The sequence below is a fragment of the Papaver somniferum genome, chromosome 5 (genome assembly GCF_003573695.1).
Source record: "Papaver somniferum cultivar HN1 chromosome 5, ASM357369v1, whole genome shotgun sequence".
NCBI classification, from domain to species: Eukaryota; Viridiplantae; Streptophyta; class Magnoliopsida; order Ranunculales; family Papaveraceae; genus Papaver; species Papaver somniferum.
The window spans coordinates 154,567,093-154,575,485 of NC_039362.1; the positions used below are offsets into that span (position 1 = coordinate 154,567,093).

At 35.8% G+C, this 8,393-nt stretch overlaps 1 protein-coding gene across 1 annotated transcript; it reads left to right on the forward strand.

Moving 5' to 3' along the window:
* The first annotated feature begins 4,584 nt into the window (after window positions 1-4,584).
* Window positions 4,585-7,378, forward strand: LOC113283276 (peter Pan-like protein). The gene is made up of 7 exons (XM_026532482.1): window positions 4,585-4,761; window positions 4,858-5,040; window positions 5,660-5,890; window positions 6,041-6,133; window positions 6,225-6,412; window positions 6,525-6,718; window positions 6,947-7,378. Exons 1-7 carry the CDS (start codon window positions 4,744-4,746, stop codon window positions 7,018-7,020), a joined length of 981 nt encoding a protein of 326 aa, XP_026388267.1. The 5' UTR covers window positions 4,585-4,743; the 3' UTR covers window positions 7,021-7,378.
* Window positions 7,379-8,393: the final 1,015 nt, after the last annotated feature.

Sequence of the window (8,393 nt, forward strand, 5' to 3'; positions counted from 1 at the left end):
CATGGGATGTTATTGACATTAGAATACCTGTAATGGATATTGGAGGGATTACCATTTGACACATATAAATATTAGCAATATATGGTATGACTTATGAGGACGCACCATGCTTTCTTGCATCACTAGCACAACTTATGTTGACGATTTGCATCACTAGCAAAAGTGAGGTCTAAAACTATGATATAATAATATAAAAAAAACCAGGATCGTGTCGTTACTTCATGGGTTAAGCTCTAGTATATATATATATATATATATATATATATATCAACCTTAAAATTTCAGTTCACCACGGTTCGTGAACTACTGAACTGTGTCAATCAGAACTTACAGTTTGCGAACTGGTTCTCCAACCTTCCTTGTATTTCTGAAACTCAGATATCTATGGTTTTCGAAATGGTTCGCCAACTACCCTGAGTAGAAATATCAGAAGTTCTAAATTTCTCTCTTTTGATGTTTGAAACATTCTCAAGTGCTAAAATCATTTGCATGGAAAATTTCAATTGATCCACAAATTAATTCTCACACAATAAATTGTTTCGAACTAATATTATTAAGGATCATTGAACATCTTTGCTAGAATCATATATCGAGATTTACACAAGACAAGCTTGATTCAAAAAAATTCTTTGTAAATATATTAGGAGTCATACGACATAGTCTCAACAGATAGAATGGTAAGATAGTGAGTAGAATAAAATGCTTTAGTCTTCACATACCCGATACAGAAGTTTCCCAAATTTCTTCGTCGATCTTCAGTCTTCGAGGGTAATCGTCTGATACTCAACTACCAAATTCTAATATTAACGTTTCCATATACTTAGGTACCAAGTCTTCTATCCCTTTAAATAAAGGCTTACAACTATGTAATATAAAACACATAAATAAAATTCTCTCTTTTTCTTTGCCTCTATTTTTGTCTCTTCTTTATTTCATAATAACATAATAAGGAATATTTACCAATTTACTTTACAATAGATGAGAATTGAACTATTACGGTTTTACCTTCTTACTTCTTAACAACGTGAATTATTTGAATTGTAAAATCGCTATGTAAGAAGTAAATTATATTTGTTCCTTATCTTGGCCTTTAGACCATCTCTAATAAGGGATTTGTATCCTTACATACGGGAATCGACATCTCCTATGGGGTTGGGAGTTCCCCAAAACTCACTTTCCCTACCCCGTATACATGGAATTTGATTGGCGAATAAGGGAATAGGGGAAAATGACCAGAAATGTACACCGATAGGGGAACTAAATAGAGATAGGAGAACTGAATAGGGATCAATATTCTTTTCACCGATCCATATTCATTACAGAGGTAATCAGTTAAACGTTTGAGTCCCTCCAACTTTCACCATATCGGTAAATATTCCACCGATCAATAAAATAAATGCAGCCGAAAATGTTTCACGTTATTTCGAGTTATGTCAGGCTTTTAAGTTATTTTCTTTCGCGTTATGTCGTCGTGTTCGGTTTTAGTAATTTTAATCGTCTATTAGCACAAAACAAGAATTTGAGTTTCAAGCCAAAAAAAAAGTTATGAAACTAAACAGATTTTCATTTCCAAGTTTTGCATTCAGCCGATAAAAAAACGAAGTTTTAAACTAGAAAGACCAAAACACACTTCCTAAACTAATATAGAACAGACAAACACACACTAATAACGTTGTTACAAAAATAATTGTTACAGACTCTCTATGAAAAAGATATAAAGAAAACTGGTACATAATTAAATATTGGAAGAAATGATTCTCGTTAAACAGTTTCTCGGCCGTTAACCAACAACTCGATCGTGTAACATTTAAGCGGTCGACATACTCTATAATTGTTACACCATAAGACATCCTATAATGATCCCTTATTACTTTACACGTCGATTTTATTTTCCATTACCTCAGATTTTTAAGGAATTTCCTCTTATGAAAACTACAGGGAGACCCATTCTCCCAGACTTTTCTACTATGAAACCCACGCTCAGAAAAATACAGGCACGCACCCATTTTCTGGAAGAAAATTATTCTCAAACCCATAATTTCTGAAATTATGTTTCGGTCTTTTTTTTCTTTCTTCTTCTTCTTCTCATATTCGTATCTCCCTACAGCTTTCTTTCCTATCTATCGACGGAGTCCAAAATCTCGATTGAAATTAGAAATTGCAGCAACCAAGTTGGGTCCGTTTGTCAACTGGATTGGGTGTATTCAAGGGTTCGTTTGTGATTCGAATCATCTACAGTTGAGGTAATGTTTGAGAGGAAGAAGTTAGGATCTGATCTGTTGATGTAATTGATTATGAATGAAGTTTTAGAAGATCAGATAAGGAATTTGGTGAAGTTTCAAAACTGAAATCAACAAAGAAAAGGGGATCTGGGACTGATTGATTAAATGGGTTTTGGTGGTTGTGTTCGAAGAATCGGGAGCTCGAGATGATGTAGAAGTTTGGGTTGTATTTTAACTCAAGAGAGCCAGGAAAGAAGAATTTCTTACATCCCCTCTTTTCTCTTTCCAAGAGATGTTGTTGCTGTGGTTGATTGTGACAGTAAATGATGATGAATGAGTCTAGTTTATAATTCCTGGAAGAAGTAGAGTTATTGGGCTGTGTTGAATGTGAAATTGCAGGAATTGGAGAGCTGAAGAAGATGGTTTCTCAACATACAACAACACCATCAGGTAGCGTATATCAACTGTTCGGCAGAAAAGATGAACCACCATCTTATTACCACCTAGTTCGCAGCTGTTACAATGGTTGCTGCTATGGGCATTGTTGATTATCTGGGTCGTGTAAGAAGAGGAGAAGAAACAAATGCTGCTGCAGATGTTTGTGTGGGTGTTGTGTGTTGTTGCCGTGGGTTTGAAACCAGCAAGATATCGAAGGATACATGTTGTCTATGGTGAGGGTTTGGTACAGTTCTGGCAGCGAGAAAAGAAGGAAGAAAAGGGTTCAGAGTGATTCACAAATTTGGTTAGTGCTGTGGAAGATTTGGTCAAGGCTAAACAACAAGAACATAACCAGCTGCAGCTGCTTGACCGCACTGTTTCCTTGCTAGTTTGTTGTGCGTTTGTGGGATGAGTACAAGAGTTGTTTGCAGCGAATGTGGCGTTAATTAGAAGCCAGTAGGGTGAGCTAACTTGGGTGCCAATTTGTTTCAGCATCGGATAGAGTTTGGGTCCTTGAAAATAGCTAAGAAAGAGTGTAGCTGCCGTCAGTTTTATGAGATGAATAGCTGCAGATTAGTGATGTTTAGTGTTTGTATCGAACAAGGATTGTTGGAGGCGGTTTATGGTGCGACATTACAAGGTTTAGCACATCATGTTTTGACAGAAGAAGCATTATCAACGACAGCTTGGTTTGCTGCCAGGATTTGACTTGAATCTATGATGTTTTATTCTACGTCTGCAACAATGGATATGAGGGTGTGCTTGTTGTCCGAGATTGAAGAGTCTGATTTTTGTCGAGATATAGATGGGGAGCTGTGAAGTTGGTGGCTAGTTATGCATGACACGTTGTTATGACTGCATAACATGTCAAGATCAGATTTGGTTTTTAGTCTGTTGGGTGTTGTTTTAAGTTGTTATGCAGCTATGAAAATGGATGCATAACCTGTTATGCATCTACAAAATTTGTTGCATAACTTGTTATGCAGTCCAGAAAACGGTTGCATAACACGTTATGCATCAACTTTTTCGTCACTATTGAAACCAACAAAAACAAAGACTTCACAACTTGTCATGCACCTACAATAATATCTGCATAACATGTTATGCAGTCGTGAAAATTAATGCATAACCTGTTATGCATCCGAAAATATGGCTGCATAATGCATTATGCATCGAGAAATTTGTTGCACAATCTTTTATGCATCGAGAAAATAGATGCATAACCTGTTATGCATCCGAAAATATGTTTGCATAATGCATTATGCATCAATTTTTTATGTACGCACTAAAATCAACCAAAACAATGGCTACATAACTTGTTATAGATGCATAACTTTGTTATGCAGATGCATAATTTGTTATGCAGTCGAGAAAATGGTTGCATAATTCGTTATGCATCTGCAGAATGTGTTATGCATCTTTTTTGGTGGCTGCATAATGGTTATGTAGTCAGTTTTCGAAATTTTGCCTAAAATGATGATCACCTCCGATTTTTTTGTGAAAAACAAAAATTTAATATTGTTGTTTGTACTCGTTGCGTAGCTCTCTTAAAAAGATTTCCAACGATATAAAATTTATAAAATTCCAAGGCGCGGATTTTTAGATATGTTATATCCAAGTTGCGTTGCCAATTATACCCCTGACACATAACCCGTCATGCGGATGCATAATCCATCATGCAGACATTTTTAATAATTTCATATAATTATGGGTGTCACGGTAACTAAAATTAATTGTGGACATGAGAATAAAAATATTATTTTTTTTTGAGTCTCCCCCTAATTTCCACTTTCCTCTTCCCAGTTGGAGATGGTCTCAAGATAGTATTTGTTTTGTTACCCTGGGCTGGAGGCCAGGTTGCCCAGGCTTTAGAGCCGGGCCTGCAGATGCTTTTGTTTCAAAAGTTAGGGTTTTAGTTTGTTTTCGAAGGGTATAGTGAATAAAGGAAACTGTTCAACTTATTAGGTGATATATCAAGAAACATTAAAACATGCTCGTTGCGGCTTAATTTCTTGTTTCAGTTTAAGAGGCTTGAAAAGCCTATACTGAAACTCTAAATCTGCTCTCGGTTCGTCCTTAAAATATGGCCCGTATTGGAAATGTAAGCAAGTTCAGTTCTTAGATTTAAAGTTTCTTAATTTATTTATTTTTGTAATGTTTTTTAACCTTATCAGTGGAATCTGTTTGATGTATATAGAGGAAGAAGAGGATTGGGTTTTCAAGGGCACCGATTATAAAGAATCCTGTTGTTGATCATGTAACGGGTGACAAAATCCCTAAAAGTTTTGTGTTTTCTAGAGGGAAACTTTCTGGTTCATTGAAGCAATTGTTAAAGGATTTGAGAGAGTTGATGCTTCCTTATACCGCCCTTAAGCTAAAGGTATAGCAATTTGAATTTCAATTGTGTTTTATTTATTTTTTTTCTTCATTTTGCAATGCTTGAGTTCCAAGTACTTTTAGGATATAATTTGTCAATATATCTGGTTGTTATCGCTCAATATGTGAATTGATGCAATTTAGGGTCATTCAATTTGTTGGTGTACAGTTCACGAAAGCGAATTTGATTGCTAAAGATACTATTTATTATTGATATGTCTTTTCAGATATGTGATGAGGCTGAGCCTTTTCTTATCTTGTCTTGTTTACCCTGTTTGTAACACCGATTATTATTACTATGTTATATAGTTTATATCTAGTAATGGCTGGGGTGAAGGATGTTATCGACAGTCAAAAGACTTGTAAGCTAAGAATACCACAAAATCTGTCAGAGGCTAGTTCAACCTTTCAAAGTTAAATGGAATGTGATGAACTTGCTTAACCTTTTCTGGAGCTATTTAGCCATTTTCTTTTTCGTGATAACGTGCCCTCTGGTTCATCGCTGTTGTCAGTAAGAAGACGACTTTACAAAATCGCCACTAGCCTATTCGTAGTTCGATTTTGTTAGTGTAATGCTCTCTTTAGTTGACTTCTAATGCCTCATCATCTATTTTCTATTTCAGGAGAAGAAACGGAATAATCTAAAAGATTTTCTGAATGTTGCGGGAAGTTTGGGCGTAACTCATTTCCTGATGTTATCTAAAACTAGTAGTTCGCCCTATCTTCGAGTCGCAAGGACACCTCAGGGCCCAACTCTGACATTCAAAATAGAGGAGTACTCATTGTCACTTGATGTTGCGAAATCCCAAAAACGTCCTAGACGCCCTCCAGAAATTTTCAAGTCCCCTCCATTGGTAAGCATTAATTATCCATCTTTTAACTTCTAAACAGCGAAGCTTATTGTGTTTGGTTACTTTGGTTTACCTTACTGTAACTTTTTCTCATTTGCTGATGCTATTATGTGTTTGGGTTGTGTGCCTAATATCTAAAGAATTTCATGGCAGATTGTACTTTCTGGTTTTGGAACTGGAGAAGTACATCTAAAGCTCACTACTATTATGTTTCAGAATATATTTCCAGCTATTGATATCAACACTGTGAGTGCTACACAGATTGTTTGAACTTTTACGTTGACAAGTCCGATTATCTTCTTTAGATTGATCGTTATGCTTGTTTATTGTATTGCAGGTGAAGCTCTCGTCATGTCAAAGAATAGTTCTGCTTAATTATGACAAGGAAACAAAGCTTATTGATTTCCGGCATTATTCCATTAGATTACAGCCTGTTGGTGTCTCACGTAAACTTAAAAACTTTGTCCTAAACCATCAAGCGCCAGATTTGAGTAATCTTCGGGATGTGAGCGACTTTGTTACCAAGTATGATTTCTTTCACTACAGGACCAGGAACTATTTAAGACACCTAACTCATAAACATGGATTATATCTGATAGTAGCTAGTGACTTATTTGTTTTTGTGCTGTCAATGAAGGGCTGGTTATGGATCAGAAAGTGAGCCAGATGATGAAGCATCTACCATCACTCTTTCCAGTGATCTCGGAAGAGTAAATAAAGCTTCTACTAAAAGTGCTGTCAGGCTTCAAGAGATTGGACCAAGGATGAAACTTAGACTTATAAAAATCGAGGCAGGACTATGTGCAGGTGGAATCATATTCAGCGAATACGGTGAGGACCTAATACACCTTTGGTTTATGTGTTCTAGACTTCTAGTTGGTTTCCACAATGTCAACTCTAAAATACTAACTAATTCTCTTTTGTCTCCTTCCTTTTCTTAAAAGTACAAGCTTTAATTCAGAACTAACTGCTTTTATTGGCCGACCTGTTAAATATTGGTTTCTGTAAGGTTCTCATGTTATTGTTCTTCATCTCTTAACTTTTTTACCTTTCTCCCAGAAAATGAAAAGAAAGCGCAAAATCAGGACGATGAGGAAGGTGACGATGATGAGGAAGGCGAGGAAGATTCTTGAGGGACATGACATCCTTAGATACGAAGGGTCTAAGCTTATGTACCCTCATGATGAATCTAATAAGAGACCCTGTTAGTCATAATGTCCCTCATCAGTTTTCGTTGTCTCTTCATTCTTTGTAGGCAGATTCTCAAGCAGCTTTTGGTCTTTTGCTGTTAAAATTTAACAGAAGTGAAAAACAGATACCAGGCCCGGCTCTGAAGCCTGGCAACCTGGGCTGGAGCCCAGGGTATCAAACAAATACAATCTTAAAGGCCAAGATAAGGAACAAATATACTAATATAGTTTAGTTATTTTCTTTTTGCAAATTGATAATTCATTAAAAGACTAACTTTGGGTGTTGGGAACCCTTAATACAGTGCAAGTAGAGACATCTAATGTGGAAAGAGGAGGCTCTTTCCTAGCTTTAGATTTATCTATTGATAACGCTAAAATAATAGGAAATAGTATCCAAATATAAATTACATCTAAAATGTTTTGCCTCGGTGGCTAGAGTGTCTCCCACATCTAAACTGATTTCCTTTTTAACTTCCTCCATTATCTCCTGATTTTGGCAAGATATAGAAGTTAGTATCCCATTAAGATAATCCAAAAGATTTCTACAATCTCCTTTGATGCTGAAATGGTTGAGATTGTGCTCCTTCGCCCACTTGGATGCCTGCAACAATCCTATTGCTTCTACATCTTCTGGTGTTGTTGTGCAAGGTCCTGCTCTTCCTTGTTCAAATACACCTGCATCATCTCTAGATATTATAGCAAAACCTACCGGTTTATTACTAGAAATCCAAGCAGCATCGACATTAATTTTGTGTTGGTTTCTGTCAGGTAGTTTCCATTCCTCCTTCGGATTGTATAAAGGTTCCTTCCTTGTATTATTATACATTCTGTTTCTGCTATAGTTATGCTATAATTGCATGTCTCTGTATTTCCTTTGCTATATGTAAAGCTGTTTTTTGTGTTTCTTGAAACACTCTGTTACATCTTTCTTTCCACATAAACCACATTTTAGTTACAATTACTTCTAAGAATATATCAAATTATTAGACGTTTCTAGCCAAGATCTACAAATACCTAATTTTTTTACTTCATTATTGAGCTAAAATTGAACAGAGTTATGTGTTAATTCCCAGACTGATTTAGCATACTTACAATGAAGAAAAACATGTTATATGGTTTCATCTGCTACACATCCAAAAGGACATCTAGGGGATACATCTCTTAGGAATTTAGAAAGTTTCAAATTTGTCGAAACTGCATCTTGCAAACATTTCCATGTAAATTTTTTGATTCTCTGGGATACATTCATCTTCCAAAAATCTTTTTAGAATTTGTTAGTCATATTTAAGTTATTGAAATTTACTCTAGTTTCACCT